At 37.6% G+C, this 24,496-nt stretch overlaps 1 protein-coding gene across 3 annotated transcripts in view; it reads right to left on the reverse strand.

Annotated features, from left to right (window-relative positions):
• Positions 1-464: 464 nt before the first annotated feature.
• Positions 465-24,496, reverse strand: part of Tbc1d23 (TBC1 domain family member 23) — a 65,981-nt gene continuing 41,949 nt past the window's right edge. For 2 of the 3 annotated variants that reach the window (XM_008831245.3, XM_029562594.1), the window contains 10 exons: positions 23,249-23,341; positions 20,711-20,881; positions 18,272-18,314; positions 16,349-16,458; positions 12,996-13,135; positions 10,003-10,047; positions 6,783-6,871; positions 5,072-5,207; positions 3,237-3,431; positions 465-2,054 (listed from right to left, as the gene is read on the reverse strand). In XM_008831245.3, coding sequence (XP_008829467.1) covers positions 1,973-2,054; positions 3,237-3,431; positions 5,072-5,207; positions 6,783-6,871; positions 10,003-10,047; positions 12,996-13,135; positions 16,349-16,458; positions 18,272-18,314; positions 20,711-20,881; positions 23,249-23,341 — 1,104 coding nt within the window. In that variant the 3' untranslated portion in view covers positions 465-1,972. The remainder of the gene's footprint in view (positions 2,055-3,236; positions 3,432-5,071; positions 5,208-6,782; positions 6,872-10,002; positions 10,048-12,995; positions 13,136-16,348; positions 16,459-18,271; positions 18,315-20,710; positions 20,882-23,248; positions 23,342-24,496) is intronic. The other variant, XM_017797668.2, reaches the window with a different exon arrangement.

A 24,496-nucleotide genomic window follows, 5' to 3' on the forward strand; every position in this document is an offset into this window, starting at 1 on the left:
TTGTTTCTCTTGTTGATGGTCTGTGCTGTAAGCGAAATAAACCTTTTCCTCCTCAAGTTGGTTTTGGTCAGTGTTTCTATCACAGCAATAGAGGGTAATTAAAACATGCACAGTAGGCAAGTGCTTTGCCACTAAGACACAGCTATGGTGTTATTTGACGATAAAACTGAAGTTCACACTGTAAATAGTTCAGGCTAGTAATTTGCTACATGTGTAATTGAGTATCATTATTTTTTATTTTAAGAGACTGTCTCCCTGTGTTGCCTAGGCAATCTCCAACTCCTGAGCTCAAGTGACCCTCCTGCTTCAGTCTCCAATAGCTGGGACACTGAGCATCATGGTGCTCTACCATTAGTTTTGAACTATCTCTTTCTAATGTACATGAACAGAAATAGGACATAACCTACATGTGGAATCCACAGATTTACAAGAGGAACAAGAACAGACAGACTTGAGAAGAGAAATTTTCAGCAAACTGTACCAGTTTATTTACAATTGTAATTTATAAACAGTAACACAAACATCTTTACATTAATATGAAAAATGTCCCATAGCTGAGATGGGTGAAAAATGAGACTTCTGGACATTTTAAAGGGAGTGTCAAGGAAATGGAAAAAATGCAACACAACAGTTTGGGGAGAGTTATAAATATCAAGTATTGCAACACAGGGTGCAATTTCATGCAAATGTCTTCAACCACTCAAATAAATTGTTTTTATTTAGACATCAGAATAAAGTTTTTTTTAAAATTATGGTTTTTTTTTTTTTAATTCACTTGATTTCCATTAAGCAAATTGAAACAACTGGCTACTATTAGGGTACATCTAGATATTTCTATCAATTCCTTGGAGAAAATCTATTACATTTTAGGATATGGCAGATTGTATTTGTTATTTTTCCAAACAGATTTTATGAAAACCATCCCAAGTTCCCAAAGATGTTCCTTAGATCTCACATCATGTGTGACTAATACAGGCCACAAAAATTAACCTGAGCAAGCTGCAAAATAAAGCAGATCACTTCAGTTTTGTCACAGTAAAAGAATAAAAAGCTTCAAACCACTGGAATTTTAATGAGAAGACAAACCAAAAGAGAATTTTTAGAAAGTGATATAAAAACATTTAATTTATATGGCTCTCTGATTAGCTGGCTTTTGCTCAAGTGGACATTAGTGTGTCACAAATCATCATCTCAGGGAGGGACAAATCAGTGTACTCAACACATTTTGAAATACCCTAAATCAAATAATCCATTTGTAATAAAGACCAATGACATTTTTACAGATACAATTCTGACCTCCAAATGCTAATTTTAATCTTGACATTCCTACTTATGCTTTTAACTGCTCCTTAGCAACCATTAGGATGAAGCAATTGGTATCCAAATAATTACCTAATGGAGCAAAGATTATTTAGAAACTACTGTTTCAATATTTCATTACCTGGGCTGTATTTTAAATTGGCTAGAATGTTCATTCATTCCATTAAACAGATTCCATTCTTTTTATATTTTCAGTTTTCTGATATTGCTCATTGTAGCAAAACTAAATGTAGCAATTAAGAAAGACACTTCAACTAATTCTCTCTAAATTTCAGTGAAGACATTGCAATGTGTACGTGTACAACTGTTTTAAAACTTGAAGGAAAAAAAACTAGAAAATGATGCATGTCCCTTAAAACAGTTCTTCAAAACAGAACTGCATTCTGTGCCCCTGGGTCATAAGGGTACAAGGCCAGTTACTTCAAAGTCATTTAATATCTGACCCTTATAATAAATCATTTTATAAAACCAAAGATGCAAAAGAAAATTTTAAAAGTTTACCCATCCCAAGATTGATTACAATAATTTGCACTTAGACCTATTCAGCACCCCCATGAGCGAATGAAAGGTCTCTGGTTAGTATTGAGTCAGGAAATATATTTTCATATTTTTCTTGGTTGCCTTAACTTCATTTAAATAATTTTCTTTTATATTAACTTTCCAAAGCATCCAATACTTTCATGATCTGCTGTTTTATGGCTCTGGTAGCATCTCCTGCATTTGGGATCAAATACCTACAGGGAGGAAAAGATAGATATATTGACCCACGAAGCCAGCAAATGCCCTCCCATGTACTCTCACAAGCTTATCTCAATAGATAACCAAAACTGTACTTGAAAATCTAAAAGTAAAAGTGATGGAACTTTTCATATAGTGCACAGCTAAGATTCTTTGAACTACTAGTAAGTGCATCTAAAGGCTAAATAATAGAACACAGGTAGCCAAATGCTCTACTCTGCTGTCTAGTACAGATACAATGTAATCTAAGATAGTTATAATTAGACAGAGACAACTTCAGTACTTACTAATTTGATCTGCAACAAAAATTTAAGTTCTCTAAAACAGATTCACAACACTGACTTACATTCTAAGACAAATTTATTGCAGTGCAAATCAATATAGCGTAGTGTAACAAGAGTATGTATAGATTATTCTTTTTTTTTTTTTTTTTTTTTGGTCTTTTGAAGACAGGGCCTCCCTGTAGCCCCAGCTGTCTTGGAACTTACTATGTAGACCAGGCTGGCCTTGAACTCACAGAGATCTGCCTGCTTCTGCCTCCTGAGTGCTGGGAGGCATGCGCCACAACATCCGGCCTAGATTATTCTTTTTTTAAAAGAAGATTTTGTTGAGCCAGACTTGGTGACACACTCGGAAGGCAGAGGCAGGTGGATCTCTGTGAGTTCCAGGCCAGCCTAGTCTACATAGTACGTTCCATGTCAGCTGGAGCTACAGGAAAACCCTGTCTCAAAAAAGACCAAAAAAAAAAAAAAATTTCGTTTTTATTTATGTGTTTGTACATGAATCTGTGTGTCTGTAAGGGTATGCTCCAGGGTATGCAGGTGTCTGTGGAAGCCAGAAGAGTCAGATCCCTTTGGAGGTGGAATTAGAGGCTTTTGTGAGCCACTTGATGTGGGTGCTGGGAACCAAACTCTGGCTCTCATGATTGAGGAGCAAGTGCTCTTAACTGCTGAGTCTGGTGTCAAAAAGCTTATGAGATTTACTACAGCATTACTGAAACCAAGTACTAATTCCTAAGCCACATATGAATAAATATTAGAAAGAAAAGAATACCTTACTGTTCAAAAGAAAAGTGTTTCAAGCATCCCATTCCATCACCCACTCACCAAAATCAAGAAAGAAACCGTGTTAATGAGTTGTGGCAAGGCAATTCACATCACTCAGGAAAAAAATCTTACCTTTCAATAGCCAAAATTTCGATTCCTGAAGCACTGCTGTTTCCATACTTGAAGGTAATTAGCTCAGGATGCTTTTTCTTTGACGTAATTTTAACTACAGAATTTAGTGCTTGTCGAGACTGAATATAAGCCAATCCTTTCCGTGAAACAATCTCCCTTAAGCAGTACATATGTGTTGCAGTAACCAACAGATGACTTGAGAGAAGAGCATTAAAAGAAAAAAGGTTTTAAATAAATGTGATTCAAAGAAGGTACATGTTACTTCAACAGCTCCAATGATAAAAAACATTCAACTTTAAATATTATTATTTTTATTTTATGTGTATGAGCATATTGCCTGTATGTAGGTAAGTGCACCCATGTCGTTCGTGCAATGCCCACGGAGGTCAGAAGAGGCTGTCAGATCCCCTGAGACTGGAGATAAGGACAGTTGTCAGCTGCCATGTGGGTGCTGGGAATTGGACCCAGGTCCTCTGCAAGACCATCCAGTGCTCTTAACTGCTGAGCCATCTCTCTAGCACCCCAAAACATTCAATGTTAAAAGAAAATTTTGAGTTATCTATAGAGGATACTCTATAAGGAAATATACTATGGATCATACTTCATAGAAACATGAAACATCGGCGTTATCTTATTATTTACCATAATAAGCTACATAACAAAACAGAAGACTTTTAAATTTTTCTTAAATTTTGTGCAAAAGCAATGTTTTTAGTTTTTTGGATTTTTTTTTTCTTTTTTCTGATTTTTTGGGTTTTTGAGACAAGGTTGTACTATGTAATCCTCACTGGCCTGGAACTCTCTATGTAGACCAGGCTGGCCTCAAACTCACAAGAGATCCACCTGCCTCTGCCCTGGGAAGGCTGGGATTAAAGGTGTGTTTCACCATGCCTAGCACAAAGGTAGTATTTTATTAACAGATAATACCACAGTTATTTAAGAGTAACGGTATATTTTATAATAAAAAGTCCAATGTAACATATAAATCATTAAAATAATGTTAACTTAAATGAACTATCCTGCCATTCAAAAGATGTTTAACAGGATCATCTATGTTCAAAAACTATTCTTAGTCAAGCACCATAGCCTACATCTAATAGCAAAAGTCACTAGGCAGCAGTTGGGCTTCTTTACATGTTTTATAATATTCTGTAAGTGGATCCTGAAGGCAAAATAAGCACAGATGAAACAAAACAAAGCAAACCCCCAAAAACCCTTTGTATCTTAGCTCACTTTTAACAGTGATAATATTCTTACAATTTTAGGTTATAATATGATAAATTATTAGGCATGCCCAGAATGTGAAACACCTTGTAAGACAATCAGCCTGCACTCAAAGGATTCATTCATCCATCATGAAAAGAAAGGGAAATGAGAGAGAAGGGAAAGTCTTAGGTTTACTGAGTGAGAACAGAGAAGACAGACAATTGCGTTGTGTGAATCATGGCTGGATCCTGGATTCAGAAGGAAAAAAAGACTATCAAAGATAACTTGGGGACACTGAAGATTCTGGGTACCATCTATGTTGGGTGATATTAATTTTAAAAATTGAGGTGAAGCCGGGTGTGGTGGCTCATGCCTTTAATCCCAGCGCTCTGGAGGCAGAGGCAGGCAGATCTCTGAGTTCATGTCCAGCTTGGTCTACAGTGTGAGTTCCAGGTCTGCTGGCGCTACAAGGAGACCCTGTCTCAAAAAAAAAGTGAGACAGATAAGTTGGCAGTGGTAATTATGTCTTCTTGTACTTTAATAAAAGTCAATTCAATAAAAGTCAGTTCAATTTTGTATTATTAACTTCTCCAAATTCACTCTTCTGAAAAAGAAATTTTAAAAAGTACCTAGGAAACATATGTCCACTTTCTTTTACTTCTTTACAAGGAAAATGATGCTTGATATCTGGCTTGTTTATCCAAGTCTGAATGTTTACAACTTCTTTTCTATCATCATCTGACATTGAAGAACTGTCAATTTCATCTATAAAGAAATTATAGGGTTAAATGTAGGTGTTATCAACTTTAACAACCTGGAACTTTTTGCTGTATTTTGAACATACAGGAGAAGGGGGGATGGAATTCTATTTCCTTATGCCACTGGCTTTACTCCAGAATTATGAAACGCTACAATAATGGTAAGAAAGTCACATTAAAATACTGAGAACACATTTTGGAAGAATTCTGATGTAGACAGAGCTATGATCTGACTTGTCAGTAATAAATACCTATCTTGAGGTAAAGAAGGCAGTGTACTTTTTCTTTGCTAATTTCTGGTTTTTAAATGAAAAATGACAATAAAATCAATCTTTGGATTACACCAAGAAAAATCTTTCCATGAAAAAAAATCAACATTCCAATTTTGTTTTTCTAATTTAAAAAAGAGGAATTACAGTCCCTAAGGTTCATAATCACACAAACACACACGCACACACACACACACACACACACACACACACTCTCTCTCTCTCTCTCTCTCTATATATATATATATATTCATATATATGCATGAGTATATGGAGGTCAGAGGTCAGCTCCTAGTATCACTCCTCGGGAGCCAACAACCTCTTAAAAAATTAATTTGAAATTTTATATTTACTTTGTGTGGGCATGTGTGCTGTGGCACAGGTGTAGAGGATGGAGGACAACTTGGAGGAGTCCATCGTAGATCCTGGGGATCAAACTCAGTGTCAGGATTGGTAGAAAGTGTCCTGACCTGCTGAACCATCTTGCCAACCCCTGATCCCCTTTTCAGACAGGGTTTCTCATTAGCCTGTAGCCCACTGTGTAAATTATACTGGCTGGCAGGCCAACAGGCTCTAGGAATCCACCTGTCTCTGCCTCCAGGGTGCTGGGAATACAAGCACGGGCCATTGTGCTCAGGTTTTTCACGTAGGCTCTGGGAATGGAACTCAGGTCCAAGCATTTTCCCAACTGAGCTATCTCCTCAGCTCCTTCCCTTTGCTTTTTAATAAATTTCAAAATATAAAGAGACAGTGATAAAAGAAATCCATGTATCAATAGTCCAGCTTAAATCACAGTGAAGTCCTCATGTTATCACACACCCTAATCACAGCTCCTTCCCTTGGCTAAGAAGTAGTGACTAGCTCTGTGTGAACAGTTGCACGTGTCATTTCTTTAATTACACGATTATTCTTAAATAATAATACGGTAGTATTTTTCGATTTATAAAAATGTTTACAAAAAGTAGGCAATTTAATACAATATTGCCATCTTGTGGTCCTTTAAGATATTTATGCCTCTCTTCTGTCCCATAAGCATCTCCTACTGGGTAATGAAAGGGATTTAAAAAGAATCTCATGGACTTACATACAACTTGTACAAAGCTAACCTCTCCTCAGCTGAAAATTCTTGTTAGCCAAAAGCCCAAATAACATTTTTGCTTAGATGTCTATTAAGCGCAATTCAAGAAGCCTAAGACAAGACCCCCACTTCTCACTACAGAAGTCTGCTCTGTGTGGTAGCTGTCTGCTAGTCCCAAAATGACTATCACGCCTGGACTGAGGAAGCGAATCTGCAAATAAATGTATTACTCAACCTGTGTCGTATTCTTCTTCATCCCCAATGCTGAACACAGGCTTTACGCCGCGGTAAGGCTTGCCCACTCTGTCACTGCTGCTCACATGCCTGTATTCAAACAATTTTAGGGGGGAAACATCACTAAGAAGTAATCCAAGATTTTAACTAAGCATCATCTGAACACTCAAACAAAATGTAAATGTTCTTTGACCTTCATGGACCACCCATAGGTTTAAGACAACTATTTTAAAGAAATTGAAAGACAAAGAAATTATATGAGCAAAGGTACCAAAACATCTTGATAGGCTGATGATCTGATCTTAAGTCTGTAAAACTTAAATCAAACAATTTTAAAACTCTTATTTAAGCCAGTGGTTAGCGGTGTCTGGGCCGTATACAACCCCTCTCTGTGCTGTTTTCTCATTTGTAAAATGAAAAACAGATTCTACCCTTGAGGATTACCTGACAATTAAACAAGCTACTTTTTCCTTTTCTTTTTTCAAATGAAGCTCTTAGAACATGCCTACTAAAGAGTGGGTACTATATACACAGTTGCTGCACAAAACAAATTATAGCACTACATATTCCAATTCCAGGACTTCTTTTGCAGGTACATGTTTCTTAAGTTTTTCTTCCTTTTATTACTGCTATTTGTTTTTAATAAAAACTGAGATTCTACTTCTTTCTCATAAATTAATGTTTCAATAAAATATTACACAGTTCTGGGGAAAATAGAATTTCATTTGTTATTTCACTACAAAAGAAGACTGGAATTTTTCTTAATCAAAAATGAAGATACTCAGAATCTTCTGTTTTTAAGAATCTAATCTGAGGAAAATAAAGATTTAGTTTCAGATCAGTTTTACAGAAGAGCCAGATCAAATTTATATTTTAAGTAATTTAAACACATATCTTCAATAAAAATCTTACCACAACCTTTATTTAAGCAGACTTAAATACTTCTAAATCAAGCCTTCTCAAAACAAATGGGAAGCAAGCAGGCAAGCCTTGCTCTGTGTTTAGTCTAGGACAGATATTCTTTAGGACTAATACGTTAGGTTAACTCATAAGTTAACTTGCACCTAAAGTTTGAGTTAGCAGTCATAAATAGCTTGATTTTATGTTAAAACATATCTAATGCAAAACTACAAATTATCAAACTATGAGAGAGAGGAGAGAGAGAGGACAGAGAGAGAGAGGGAGGTGGGGAGGGAGGGAGGGAGGGAGGGAGACTGTGTGCACACATGGAGGTCAGATGACAACCTCGGGTGTCATTCCTCAGTCACTGACCACCTTGTTATTGAAGACAGTCTCACTGGCCTGGAGCTCACCGATTAGGCAAGGATGGCTGGTCAGCAAACACCAGAGATCTACCCATTTCCTTCCCAGTGCTAGGATTACAAGCATAAACCACCATCCCTGGCTTTTTTATATGGGTTCAGAGGCTGCAACTCAGGTCCTCATGGTTGTCCTGGAATTCCTATAATGACTGAGCCATCTCAACAGCCTCTGGGGTATGCTTTTGAAGAAGACACACTGGGATCCTGCTACATTGTTTTTCTTTCTTTTATTCTAGTTTGAGGTGAAGAGTTTTACAATATTACATGCTTTGCATACTATATACTGCCTCACCACAGGCCAAGCACAATGAATCTATCCTCCTGAGGATCAAACCTCCAAAACTGTGAGCCAAAATAAACCTTTCTCTTTCAAATTAATTGTCTCAGATATTTTAACAGTAATGGAAAGGTAATAAACAGACATGGCCAGAGGAGAGAGAGACAGAGAATAAAAGAAATAGTTCCAAACAACTTTGAAACTCAGTTCTATCAAAAGGCAAGGCAAATGATAATACTGGAAACTGTGCCATCTAGATTGCAAAATTCTATGAGATTAAATTATAAGTTCTCTTCGGTTATTAAAGCACAAACTGCAATAACAGAGAGTTAAAAAGATCACTCTGCATTACAATGAATGCTTGAACAAGAAATTAAGTATGAGTAAAGGGACAATCCCAAAATATAAGCTGTTCATTATTAATCTAGATTTATAAACCAATCATGCAGGTGCATGTATGTATGTGGGGATCACATGCACGTGTGCTCATGCATAGAGAGACCAGAGGACAATCTTGGGTGTTATTCTCAAGTACCACTCACCTTATCTTATGAGACAAGGTCTCTTACTAGCCTGGGGCTGGCCAGCCAGTGAGTCCAAGGATCTACCTGCCTCTGCTTCTACAGTGCCTGGGTTATAAGTATGTGCCACCATGATCAATTTTTTAAAATATGGGTTTCTGGGAATTGAACTCTGGTCCTTATGATTGTTTCCTACAAGAAGTTTACTGACTAAGCGTCTCCTTAAGTGTACAATGCAAAGTTTTTATGAACAAGAATGTTAAAGATTACTGTGACTGTAATTTTCACAAATTTAATGAAACTCAGTAGTTGAACTCACTTTTTTGTTTTTTGTTTTGTTTCAATGCTGGGATTTGGTTGGACTACAGTGTGGACAAGTTTTGACTTACTGAGTTCAGAAATAAACTCAATTTACTCAAGTTTTTAATTAAATTGCATTTTCAAAATAAATACATCTGTATGTAGACCACAGAAGATATGTTTAAAAAATCAAAAATGTAGGGGAAAAAAATGGGATTTAAATATTACCAACTCAGTGGTCCCATTATAGAAGATGATTCACAAATAGATTACAATTTTCAAAGAAGCAATTTTATTTAGAATACTGTTAGGTAAAATTAAATTGTTGCCTTATATAGGAACAGTCAGAACAAATATTTAAGTCATTAAGCTATTATTTTTAAAATGCTATTATCAATTTTTTTTTATTTTTTGAAGTATGAAGCTGTTTCTAGTTTTAGGTGCTATAATTTTCTGTTAGAACTGGAAAGAGTACGAAATTATTCTAAAGCTAATGCTGCTTCACCTTTCCCTGCCCAAGAATAAAAACTATAGAAATTTATGAAGTTCTTGAGTTTAAACAAGTTTGATTCTTATCTGAGGAATGGGAGAAACATGCAAGGCAAAAAAAAAAAAAAGAATCAAGCAAAAAAACAAAAGAAAAGCAAATCTATCAGCATAGCACACTCCTATAAGCAGAACAAGAAAAGTTTAGCTTTTAAAAGAGCAGCATTTTTGCCAAGGCAGCACAAGGCTTGCAGACAGTACCAGCATGCTAGAGGGAAGGATGGTTCAAAAGAGCTGTTCTACTCATTGGCTTACCGCTCTGTACATGATCTGTCTGGCCAAGGAAGATTGAAAGACATTCTATAGCAAATCAAGGCAGAGGGCAGAACAAAATGATTACGAAAACAAATGCATCAGCTTTAGAAAATACACAGTAAAATCCATTCTTAACCCAGTGCATACATTACTTCAATCATTTCAAGCACAGAGAAAAATTAAGAGAAGACAGTTTTTCTTTTCCTTTTTTGAGACAAGGTCTCCCTGTAGCCTCAGTTGGCCTGGAACTAGCTATGTAGACCAGGCTGGCCTCAGTCTCACAGAGTTCTGCCTGCCTCTATCTTCTGAGTGCTGGGATTAAAGGCATGTGCCACCACACCTGGTGAGAAGCCATTTTTTTTTTTCATCACAAAATGACCAGTTTAATTCTTTCACTAAGGACAAATACAGAATAGGACCCAACAAGTCCATGGATGGACCCGGAGGAATCACACACTTGGCTTACATGTTGAGTTTTTAATGGTTTCCTTTTGGTACCATACCTATGCTCACATTTGACAAGCCGAAATAGGACAAAGGTCCTTGGCAGAACAAATGATCTCCTATTAAATGTAGAGATACAGATGAGTCACACAGAGACAACAAAAGCCTGGTTTCTAGTAATTAAGCATTTGAACTTGGCCCTTTTCTTTAATTATACAGAACTGTTCCCAAAGTATTAAAATGACAGGCTGGGACATGATGCCTTCCATAGGGGAGTGCGGCATGTTGGCTTCCGCCCTCTTGTGAGCCAAATGCTAAATTCCAGCCTATTTCCCCTATAAATGCAGTTAGGAGCTCTCTAAGCCTTTTGTGTGAATCCAGGGGTGGCAGGGAATAGTCTAGCGAATTCTGACAAGTGATGCTTCAACAGCACATTTGTGCTTTGGCTAAGAAGTCTGAGCTGTTAGCTGCTGGGTCATGGCAACAAACACACACACCACTGACATACCAGTTTCTGAAATGAGTCCCAAAATAACAAAATTTTTCCAATGGGATGGGACATACAGGGTGGAGTTGGTCCATCATGCAGCCAAAAGAGATAATGATTTCAGTCCTTAGTGGAACTCCACTGGGTTTGCCACTCCTGGGTTAGGCCATGTTTCTAGCTCAGTGGGGTCACAGGGCCCTCCCTACTCTGAGTAAGAAGCCAGTTTTTAAGTGATACTTTAGCAAAGACAAGTCTTTTCAACTGTGGTTACCACTAGTCAGTTTTAAAACAAAATGAGGTCATTAAAAAACAAAAATTTAAATATTCATACCACAAAACACAGCAGTAATAGTTCTGAAACTTAGCAGCACTAAAAGAGTTTGGCTTCTGAGAGACGATGTAACTCTTGAGCACAGAAGTCTTTCAGGCTTGATAAAATGCTTTAATAATTGTTAGGCTGCTTTGGATAAGGTCCAAGTTTTGGATTAGTGAAAATAATCTATTGCCTTCTTTTCTACTTACTAAATAGAGAAATACACTTTTGTATGCTTAACAAAGAGAGAAAGCAAATTTCTGATATTTAGTTCTTAAAGTCTTATGTTTCAAGTTACTGCAAGTAAGACAGGAGAGTGAACTCACTCAGTAACATGTGTTCAGGATCAGGCCAGCTTAGAAACAAACTCTGTATCAGATAAGGTTAATTGAGCTTTGAACAATCTAGGAATGAATCTTCCAACCTTTTGATATTGTGACATAATGTCACCTATAAAATTCCTGCTTAAGAACTGTACAATCAAATTACACATACACACAAGATCACAAAAATATCTCATAACAGTTTGAGTAAGGTTACAATTTTATCTTGGGTCTCATTAACAGTTATCTCAGGCTGCAGACTGCACACAATGAATTGGACTAATACATAAAAACAGTATTATATTCAGAACAAGAAAACATTCTTTTTAAAACACTTTAAAAAAAATTTTGTGTATATGCGTGTATTGCCTGCATTGTAGTTAAGTGCACCCATGTCGTGCAATGCCTGCGGAGGTCAGAAGAGGCTGTCAAATCCCCTCGGACTGGAGTTACGGACAGTTGTTAGCTGCCATGTGGGTGCTGGGATTCGAACCCAGGTCTTCTGCAAGAACAACTAGTGTTCTTAACCACTGAGCCATCTCTCCAGCCCCTTAAAACACTTTTTATTTACTTATTTTTAAAAATTATTTTATTATTTTTATTTTATGTATCTGAGTGCATTGCCTGCATGTAGGTAAGTGCATCCATGTTGTGCAATGCCCACAGAGGTGAGAAGAGGGTGTTGGATTCCCTGGAATTAAAGTTACAGTTTTTACCTGCTATGTGGGTCCTGGGAACTGAACCCGAGTCCTCTGGACGAGCAGCCAGTGCTCTTAACCACTGAGCTGTCTCCCCAGTCCTACTTATTTTTATTTTATGTGTATGAGTGTTTTGCCTGTGTGTAAGTATGCCTGCAAAAACCAGATGAGGATACGGGACTTCCTGGAACTGGAGTTGCAGGCCGTTGTTAGCCCCCAAACAAATATTCTTAAATATACTTTTCAGCAATTCACCATGCTCCCTATTTTAATTCATGGAATTTATATTTTAAAACAAATTTCTATGCAGATCTGTACTAGGGTATTAAATCTGACCAAATTATCTCGGTTTTAAATTCTTAGAAAGCAGAAGTTCCTGCTGAAATATCTTGTATTTGGTAGATAATTCCCCATCATTTGATTTTTTGGGGAGGAGGGAAATAGTTACTATAAGAACTACAATACACATGGGACATGAGTATTTTTTAATGAATGAGATAAAAGAACATACTCATAAACACATTACTCTGAGCAATGGGAAAATAATCCATCTAGCCAAACTTAGAACAGAAGTATACCCTGGCAATTATGATGAAAATTATGAGAACTGACAGAAAATGTACCTTATAATTACTTTCTACAATACTTTCAATTAAACTTTATTTACAGAGACACCTTTCTTTAGTTTTAATTATTCATCATAAATTCATACTATATAAGAAACTTACCGGTCCACAGGAGTTGATGTATTCTCAATAAAACTGATAACCTTTTCTCTGACATTAACAGATTTTGTCTTTAGAGCCACAGTCATTTTATTTACAAGTGACTTCATTCCTCTATCATTTGAGCCATTACAAGATTCACCCTGAAAAACAGTAACATGGATGAAATCCTCTCCAAATAGCTAACACATACATTACTGCTCAAGGTTATCCACAGTGTAGACAGAACTGTGCCCCCCCCTCAAAATTCATGTAAACTACTAAGACCCAGTACATTTTAGAATGTGACTGCATTTAGACACAGGGTTCTTAAAGAAGTAACTATGGTTAAATTAGGTCAAGGTTGACTCAGTTCCATTCTCTGTGTGTGTATGTGTGTTTGTTTCATGTCCGTGCAAGTGTAGAGGCCAGACATTACTGTTTTTGAGAAGAGTCCCTCACTGAACCTGAAGCTTAGCAACCCAGACTGACTGGCCAATGACAGGAATCTTCCAGCCGTGCTCCCCAGCTCTTATCCCAACACTGGGTTTACACAAGCCCATGACTGCACCTTGCTTTCCCAGGAGTGCTCAGGGTCCAAACTCAGGCCTTTCCTGACTGAGCCATCTCCCCAGTCCCCAATTTACTTTTTGAGAGAGGAGAGACATGGGGCTATGTGCACAAAGGAAAGGCCATGTGAACATGAGGATGTGGTAGGAAGGTGGCCATTTGCAAGCCAAGGAAGGCTCAGGATTTGCCAACACCTTGATCCCCAACTCTGGGTCTTCAAAACTGTGAGAAAATACATTTCTGTTAAGCCACACGATCTGTGGCATTTGTTACAGCAACATTAGCAAACTAATTCACTACGGAAAAAGTTAGGGGCCTGGAAATATAGCTCAGTGGCAGAATGCTTGCCTAGCACATCCAAACACCTTGGATTCAATAACTAATACCACATAGCACAATAATGACACAGAAAGAAAAACTACTTGATCTTTCTTAACACAGACAAATCCACAAAAATAAGAAAAACATAAATTACTTGTCTTGTAGCACAATTTAAAAAAGATATTCCTCATATACTGCTTTTTGCTGTTACTGTTTTTTATTGTTGCTGTTCTTTAAATAGAGCGTCTTAACAGTAGTAGTTACTACTTTAATAGTCGTTATAAAACTTTAACTCACTAGATGTGTGTTGCCCAGGTTGGCCTGGCACTCACTATGTAGCCTAGGCTGACCTCAAACTCCCAAGCAATCCTCATATCTCAGTCTCCCAAATGCTGAGATTACCAGTGTGAGCTGCCATACCTAGTTTATATTTTTCTTTTGAATAGAAAGCAACATGATGAGAGGCATCAAGGTTTAAAAGAGTTCCTATCTTTTGCCCAATAATTCTTCAGAACTTACAGGAAAGAAATAAGCAGAAAGCACTTAAATTTTGAGGTACTATTTGCTATAAAATTATATAGACATAAAAATACTTTTAAGTTGGATGTGGCGGCACTTGCCTTTAACCCGGCACTCAGGAGGCAGAGGCAGGAAATCTCTGTGAGATTGAGGCCAACCTACTCTACACAGTGAGTTCTAGGCCAGCTGGGGCTACAGAGAGACCTTGTCTCAAACAAACAAACAAAACACAAAAAAATAAAGCTGGGTGTGGTGGCACACACCTTTAATCCCAGCACTCAGGAGGTAGAGGCAGGGGCAGGCAAATGACAATTATGTCTAGGTAATTTTTCTTACCTTATACTTTTTTTTTTTTTTTTTGGCCTTTTTGAGACGGGGTCTCCCTGTAGCCCCAGTTGGCTGGAAGTCACTATGTAGACCAGGCTGGCCTTGAACTCACAGAGATCCACCTGCCTCTGCCTCCGGAGTGCTGGGCTTAAAGGCGTGCATCACCATGCCTGACTTCTTTGGCAGTTTTGAATAGAATACTCATTTAAATACCGTTTCTGCAATAGCCTCAATTAATGTTTTTCAAATCTAAAGGTAGAAACTTCAACAGAAAGACTATCTCCAAAGGCTATGCATGGGAATATCAGTACAGTGGTTTCTGGAGGGCCATTTGAGAATAATGCAGAATTCTAGAAATTTAGACAATCTTTTCAACATGTTATTCTACTAAGCAATGGCATCTGCAAATAGGTTACTATAAGAATTAATTGCAGTAGTGTCTGTAACAGAAAAAAAACCAAAAGCAATGTAATATTTGGCAACAGGGTATTAACTGAGTAACTTATAACACATCCACACAATGAATACTCCTTAGTTTTTCTTTTTTTTTTTTTTTTTATACACAAGTCCTCTCTGTAGCCCCTGATGGTCTGAAACTCACTATGTAGACCAGACTGGCCTATAAAATCAGAGATTTGCCCGCCTCTTTAATCCCAAGTGCTGGGATTAAAGGTGTGTGCCACCATGACTGGCTTAGTTTTTCTTATATACCTAAAGGATCAAGATTAAAAAAAAATTCTCAGAGAAGCCCTATCTGCAAGTAATGTGACAATGATCTATTTTGATCCCACGGATGAAGATAAACCTTCACATATCTAGTAAGCTACAATTTTGTAACTAACTACTATTAACTATTTTGTGAAGGGTATTATACATGCTCTTGCACATCTAATCCTCAAGTCCTCCTGAAGAGGAAAACTCTTAACATTTTTATCGAACATATGTAGACATCACAGCTGAAAGGTTTCTTTCTGGAAATCATAAAAAAGGTACGCTATACAGATGAACTCTGGACCCAAGTATGGCAGAGTCCTAAATCCAAATGAGTAATCACAATCCTATATCACAGTGTTCTGTCTCTGTTTTAAAGACCAAACATTGTATAAATGACTATTGTTAAGAAAATGATTTAATGACATTTAACTCAACTGACCTAAAATAATGAAAAAACACAAAAGATTTATTGCTCAGGTATTTCCAAAGGACTACAAAAATGGATTTACCTTCTACAGCAAAGCTTTTAAGTAATTCACATCTCAATAACTAAACATCAAATATAACAGGCAGGGTGACTTTTTCCTTTCTCTGTCTGGCTTATTCACACATGTGAATAGACTTGGGAAGTCTTGATCAAGTATGCTTGTTGTGAGGAAGGACAGATAAGGTACATAGATGTGAACATGGGTCCAGTATTTGCATAAACTGGGAGGTTCCAAGGATCAGCTCACTTAGAAAGAGTGCCACCTAGTTCAGTCATATAGACTTACTCCATCATTTCATGAAATTTGCAATAATAAGATTCTTCATTGTCTTTGAATATTTTTGACACTGTTTCTGTTAAAGTTGGGGATTTGAGAGCTAGTCACCTTTTATGGGAACTGGCCCAAACACATGGTGACATATTCTATACATACACTTACATCAACAGAAGAACTAATACTGCTCCTTGAGCCTGAGGTGCTGGCAATCCAATGACCATATCCACTTTCTGGTCCATCGACATTAATGTCTGCCAGGTGCTGCTGCAGGGCTTAAGATACACAACACAAAACAAAGCAAAACCTGAAATATGAGACTTTCTGGGAAAGAGTAATAATCAGAGAAGTGTAATCAACATGTCACAGATGAACGAAAAAAAGTCCAAAGACATAATCAACAACTGTGTTGTCCTGCACCCCTATAAAGGACTAGAGAATTCCAGGCCACAGCAAACCTTCTTTTTTCACCCTTCTAAAGCCCTCTGCAAAAAGGCCATTTTTCCTAACTGTCCGTGAAAGTGATGATTATAAAGGCTTTATGTTTTCTTCCTTAGAAGGCTTTTAAGTATTTTAATTCTTTGAAGCATTAACAGATAATATCTGCAGAATTTTGTGATATTAAAGATTAACAGAAAAGCTTGGAGGTTGTGTTATACCACAAGGAGTCATCGATCAATTTTTCCCATAATAAAGTAGACTTAGGCATTAACAGTTATAGAAAGATAAAAGGTAAAACAAATATGCCTTAAAATGTTTCTGAAAATCTAGACTCCAGTTGGGCATGGTGGTGGGGCATACCAGAACACTTCTGAGAATTATATAACTAGTAATCAATTTATATTACATTATCAGGATTTCTTTTTTATATGTAAATTTTATTATTTTTATTTAATTAGACATATTTTATTTATTATTTTTATTTTATGTGTATGAGTGTATTGCCTGCATGAATGTGAGAGCACCCGTGTAGTGCAGTGCCACAGAAGTCAGAAGAGGGCTTCAGATTCCCTGGAACTGGATTTAAGGATGATTCGTAGCTGCCACGTGGGTGCTGAGAATCAAGCCTGGGTCCTCTGCAAGAGCAGTCAGTGCTCTTAACCGCTGAGCTATCTCTCCAGCCCCTATTTTATTTAAAATATTGTTTATTATTTTTATTTTATGTGTATGTGTATATTGCCTGCAGGTAGGTAAGTGCATCCATGTCGTGCAATGCCTGAGGAAATCAGAAGCTGTCGGATGCCCTGGGACTGGAGTTATGTACAGTTGCTAGCTGCCACATGGGTGCTGGGATTTGAACCCAGGTCTTCTGCAAGAACAACCAGTGTTCTTAACCACTGAGCCATCTCTCCAGCCCCCATTATCAGGATTTCTAATAAACACACCAGGCAGAGAGCCAACATTTGTATAACCATATATTTCAATAAAATAGGCTTGTCTTGAACTTATTATGTAGCTGAGGATGACCCTGAACTCTTGATTCTCCTTGTTTCTAACTCCTGAGTGCTGGGATTTTAAGTATGCGCCACCATACCTAGCTTTATGTAGAGCTAGGGGTTGAACCCAGAGCCCTGTGCATGTTAAGCAAGGACTCTAACAACTAAGCCACATCCCTAACTCCTCTCCTGCCACATACTCAACACACAGCTTTAAAAAAAAAAAAAGACTGGCCTAGAACCCATTTTAGCATAGTCTATCCTCAAATTCCTGATCCACTTAGGAGGCTGAGGAAGGAGAACAAGGAATTGGAGGATGCAGTTCAGTGGTAAAATGCTTGCCTTGCATGCAGGAGGCCTTGAATTCAATTCTGAGAACCTGGCCCCAAAATAAAACAAAATAGTTTTTGAAACAGAAGCTAATGAAGCACGATTATTTGTTGAAACAGTCTCTATTTGTTCATTTCAACTTCCTATCTTATTTGCTATCTCTATGTTCTGCTCACCTTATCTTTTCTGAAAATATCAAGACACTGGAGACAAACTATACCCATTGACTGGTATGGTCACACTAAATCAGCTCTACTGATAATCACTACCTTTTTTTTTCTCTGAAAAGTAAGGGAATGAAATTAATACATTAAAATCTTACCCATAAATCCTCCACTGGCAATACTCACATATTCTTTGTTTTTCTGTAATGAAAGATAAAACTTAAATTATTTCAAAATGCAATTTAGCTAACACTCCTGACAGACTTACAACATGGAGAAATGAAATACATAGGTATATATTAAAATTCTGGAATAACTTTTTTCCTTGACAGTTTGGACTTTGGCACAGAGTTATTTATCTTGCATACTGTAGGTGTTGGTGCTTGAGCAAGAGGCTCAATGGCTATTAACACATCTGTGGTTTTATTTGTGTTACAGTCTGAATAGAGCAGAGTCAAACCACATTTAATGAAATGATATTTTAGGATGTATCAAAGTACTTCTCTTCTTTTTTGTATCAAAGCACTTTTAAAAACAGCTTATTATTTTTATGTGTAAGAGTGTATTGCATGCATGTATAAACGTGCACCTACATCATGCAATGTCCACAGACTTCAGAGACAGAAATAGAGTTTTGGAGGACTGTTAGCTGGGAATTGAACCCATGTCCTCTGCAAGAGCAGCCAGTGCTCTTAACTGCTGAGCCATCTCTCCAGCCCCTCAAAGTACTTTTTTTAATTTCAAAATATTCTGAGTCCCTCATAAAAAGGTGATACGGAATGACAGAATGTATACCGTTTTGCAAGCTACTAAAAACATAAGCGTAAGGTGTGGTAGTACACATCTGAAATCCCAGTGTTTGGGGAGCTGAGGGTTGAGGATCCCAAATTTGAGACCAAGTTGGGTTACATAAAATAAAATTTGAAAAAACAAAACAAATAAAAACAAAACCTAGGGACTGGCAAGATGGCTCCACAGGGTAACTTTCCACCAAGTCTGAGGATCTGAGTTTGATCCCTAGGACCCCCAAAGGGAAAGAAAGAAGCGATTCCCACAAGTCATTCTCTGACCTCCACTTGTGCCACATGACATGCATGGGATACAAAAAAAAAAAAAAAAAAAAAAAAACCAAAAAAACAAATTAAATATATCTTGCATGTCTGCTTTTGTCTTTCACAGATTTTATTGTCAGAATAATTTTCTCAAACCAGATTCCTAATAAAATAAAACCTAACTAGAAATAAATCAAAATTAAGGGGCTATGAAACATCAAAGCTCTTTTCCTGATTTCACAGTTTACAATCAAACAAGAATGGACTTCAGTGTTCAATCTGCCAAAGAAAGCACTGAACAAATAACTTATAAAGAGCCACCAGCAGGGATGGCAAGATGGCTCAGTGGTTAAGAGAACTGGCTGCTCTTGCAGAAGACCTAGGTTCAAATCCCAGCACCCACAATGGGAGATTTGACACCCAATTCTGTCCTGCATAAACACTGCACAACATGGATGCACTTACATATACGTAAGCCTAACACTTATACACATAAAATAAAAAAATTTTTTAAAGAGCTACTAGTGACTCAAGATGTTGAATCAGAGAAAAAGTCTCTTGAAGTAAACTTTATGTGACTCTATACAAAGTCACAGATACAAATTAGTTTACTGAAGACAACAGTCAAACACTAAGAGAAAAAATAGCTAAATGTAATGAATTAATAGATACGTATATTTATTTAAATAAAATAAATCATATGGGGCTGGTGAGATGGCTCAGCAGTTAAGAACACTGACTGTTCTTGCAGAAGACCTGCGTTCGAATCCCATCACCCACATGGCAGCTAACAACTGTCCGTAACTCCAGTTCCAGGGGATCCGACAGCCTCTTCTGTCCTCCACAGACATTGCACAATGCAGGTGCACTTACCTACATGTCGGCAATACACGCATACACATAAAATAAAAATAAAAAATATTTTAAAAAATCATATAGCTACAATAAAAAGTACTAGAACATGAACAGACATAAAGATTAATGCAATAGAATAATCCATGTATAGATTCTCATCATAGAAGAATCCAGCATATTATAGGGCTGGAGAGATGGTTCAGCAGTTAAGAGCACTGGCTGCTCTTGCAGGAGCTGGGTTCAATTCCCAGCACCCACATGGCAGCTAACAAACATCTGCAATTCCAGTTCCAGGGGATCTGATGCTCTCTTCTGACTTCCTTGGGTACTGAACAACATGCAAGTAATACACTCATACACATAAGTAAAAATAATAAATAAAATACTAAAAAAGGAATTCATATTACAAAGTTATAGCACAATTAGCTTTCTAGCTGGAAAAATAAATTCCCACTTTGCTTCTTATACAAAAATAAATTTCAGATCGTTCAAAACTTAAAACATGAGAAAAATCACATAAACCATGTGGGAAAAATATGGAGGAGAAAAGGATCCTTATCTTAGTAAGATACAAAATCAAGAGGCTATGAAGAAAAATAAATCTGGCTGAGTATTTAAAAATAAAAAAACTGTGGATTTCTTCAAGGTATTATCAATGACCAAGCAAAATGGGTCAATCTACCAGCATACCTGCAAAAAGTGCGCCAGGACCATGTTCATGTACATGTCTTCCTCCTCTCTGCCACTGCCCATAAAACAGAGATGTTCCCCACCAGCTATGGAGCCGGACTCAATAGACTGCTTCTGTGCTTCCAACAAGGACTTTACTGACTGCGCAAACTCAGATGGATTCTGGAGCATCTATATAATTTTTAAAAATTAAAAATTGACAAAGCTGTGATTTATATACATTTTCAAAACTTGAGTTTTCCAGGCAAAGAATCAACATTTAAAGACCAAGCTAAGAGCAAAAGAAAAAGAAAAGACTTATGTAAGTAAAATTCCTGGGATAGGAGAAAAGGTTTATGTACATAATAAAACAAAAGCTGAAAATTCAGAGTATACAAAAAACCCCCACTATTCTATTAGTGAAAAAATTGTTTCTTATATAACAAAACCCAACTATAGTATCCTTAGTTATGATGGCAATAAGAGTTTAACCCTGAGTAGAAGGCACAACACCTGTCTCAAAAAGACTTTAAAATTCATTTCTTATCCTCAATGAAACAAATATGCCAATAACTACAACTACAAAATGCTAAGTAGTTGTTATTGGATCACACACAAAGTACAGTGGAAATCCAATAGAAAAATGGACAAATCATAGAGAGCTTTTTTTTTTTTTTTTTGAGACAGGGTCTCCCTGTAGCCCCAGCTGGCCGGGAACTCACTATATAGACCAGGCTAGTCTTGAGCTCAGAGATCCATCTGCCTCTGCCTCCCAAGTGCTGGGATTAAAGGCATGTGCCACCATGCCCAGCTGAGAATAGCATTTTTTTAAAGGTGTTTGTACCTTTAGTAATTACCACTATTTTTCAGCCAACATTCTAGAAAGGACCCAGGTTTAGTTCCCAACACCCACATGGCAGCTAACAACAGCCTGTAACTCCAGTTTAGGGGATCTAATGCCCTCTCTGGCCTCTGCGGGTACCAGCCACACTCATGGTACACTTCACACATGTAGGCAAAACACTCATGCACATAACAAAAATAAAATCTCTTTTAAAAGTACACAAAATATGTGTAAAGATGTTAACTGCAGCTTCATTCTATAAAAACTGAAAACCATCCAAATGTATATTAATCAGGCCATAAATTATGGTTCATCTGCACCACGGACCTCTATGCACCATTAAGAATAAATGTGTTTAAATGGGAAGGAAGATCTCTAGGAAACTGTTAAGTAAAAATAAAGTGGCAAAAACAGAAATACATACATGCGTATTAAAAGTGTGGATGATTAAGCAAGCTGGTAATAGTAGCGATTCTGGATACTCTGAAAAAAAGTTAATTCATGAAAATAAAGGAATTCATAGCCAGGCATGGTGGTGCACACCTTTAGTCCCAGCACTTGGGAGGCAGAGGCAGGCGATCTCTGAGTTCAAGGCCAGCCTGGTTCACATAGTGAGTGTAAGGCCAGCCGGGGCTACAGAGAGACCCTCTCTCAAAAAGACGAAAAAAAAAAAAAAAAAAGAAAGGAATTCACGAATCAATGAACCACCTGGGTAAATTTTAAAAAATAAGCATGGCCGGGCGTGGTGGCACATGCCTTTAATCCCAGCACTCGGAAGGCAGAGGCAGGTGGGTCTCTGTGAGTTCGAGGCCAGCCTGGTCTACATAGTGAGTTCCAGGAGAGCTGTGGCTACAAGGAGACCCTGTCTCAAAAAAAGACAAAAAAAAAAAAGGCATGAAAGGCACTCACCTAGAAGACATGAACAAAATGAACAAAGTAGAATGGCGTTTCTCACCTACAGGGTTCTACACTGAGTTGTTTGTTGTTCCTTCATTTTCTGTTAGTTTCCTCTCCATACCACCTAGACCCTTCAACATATCCCCAGCATCAACTTTTCCAGACAAAACCAGGAGCATGGTAGCTGCATGTTCAGAGGGGTAAGGGGCATCACCCCTGCTATTTTCTGCCTGCCCAATCCCTGAAGCCGCTACAACCTCAGAATAGCATACATGATGCCACAGGTCTAGGTTCTACCAACAGCTCTAAGCATCTCTGATTATACTACTTATTTTACCTACTTTTCCAACTGAAGTTACCCAGGCTAGTTAATTTTGGACAACTGAGCAGTTATAAGTCAAATACCACCTTTACTACACAGTAGCTTGTTAGACATACTCATGAATTTAAAAAAGGCTAACAGTAAGGACTTCACAGATCCTTATTCAATTGTACAAGAGCTGTCCTTTCTGGAGTACTTACTAGGTGCAAGGCACTATGCCAAGTGATCTGTCTTTGAGGCAGCTCAGAGTAGTGTAGAATTTACTGACCTAACAACGGTAAGCAAAAGTGAGCCACAGTTAACAGCTGTCATTTACCCTTTATGATGCTGAAAGGATATCCAGAAGAAAACCCAAGAGCAACCCTTCTCACAAGGACAGAGGCTCCCTCCTTCAGCAGAAAGCAAAGCACCCTCATGTGGTCATGCGTATTTATTTATGAGATAAAGAAAAAAAGTTAGTCTCTTATAAAAAAATGTAATCTGTACTTATACTAACCAGATCTGAATCTAAGTGGAAAGCAGTTGATAGATGCCCAGCATTATACTGTTCTGCAGGACGGCAATCCACCACAAAGAACCGGACTCCTTCCTGGAAGGGAAACATTTGACATTCTGGGATTTCACATGAAATTCTTATCATACAATATAATAGTAAAAATTGGGGCTGGAGAGATGGCTCAGAGCTTAAGAGCACTGGCAGCTCTTGCAGAAGACTCGGGTCAAATTCCAACAACTGTCTAACAGCTGTCTATAACTCCAAGGGAATTTGATGCCCTCTTCTGACCTCCATGGGCACTGCATGACATGGGTGCACTTACATGTATGCAGGCAATACACTCATACACATAAAAATAATAAAATATTTTAAAAAACAATATAATAGTAAAAATAAACCAAAAAATGGGAACAAGTTAATTTTATTATTATTACTATTATTTTATTTGTTTATTTATCTTTTTGGTCTTTTTGAGACAGTGTCTCCCCATAGGGAACAAGTTAAATTTTTTGGGGGGAGGGTCTTTTTGAGACAGGGTCTCCCTGTAGCCCCAGCTGTCCTGGAACTCACTATGTAGACCAGGCTGGCCTTGAACTCACAGAGATCTGCCTGCCTCTGCCTCCCATGTGCTGGGATTAAAGGCCACCACGCCCGGCTGGAACAAGTTAATTTTAAAATGAATCTCACTGGATATGGTGGCACATGTCTTTAATCCCAGCACTCAGGAAGTAGAAGCAGGCAGATCTCTGTGATATGGTGGCCAGCCTAGTCTCTACAATGAGTTCCAAGCCAGCTAGAGTTACAGGGAGACCCTGTCTCAAAAATCCAAAAAGATTAAAAAAAAAAAACCCAACTGATCTCACGTAGAATTAGGAGGACCCAATTTATATAGACACAAGAAAAGTAACCTTTAGGATCTAAATACTTTTATTTACTTAACACATGTTTTTTAATATACTGTGCTTGAAAGTTTCAAACTATGTAGCAAGAGTCTTGTCAGTTTGAGCTGTAAAACTAAATATATTGGGGGGCTGGAGAGATGGCTCAGCAGTTAAGAACACTGGTTGTTCTTGCAGAAGACCTGGGTTCAAATCCCAGCACCCACATGGTGGCTACGAACCATCTTTAACTCCAGTTCCAGGGGAATCTGAAGCCCTCTTGTGAACCTCTGTGGCATTGCACAACACGGGTGCAGTCATATACATTCAGGCAATACACTCATACACATAAAATAAAAATAATAAAATA

This window comes from Nannospalax galili, unplaced genomic scaffold (genome assembly GCF_000622305.1).
Source record: "Nannospalax galili isolate Female #2095 unplaced genomic scaffold, S.galili_v1.0 scaffold355, whole genome shotgun sequence".
Lineage (NCBI taxonomy): Eukaryota > Metazoa > Chordata > Mammalia > Rodentia > Spalacidae > Nannospalax > Nannospalax galili.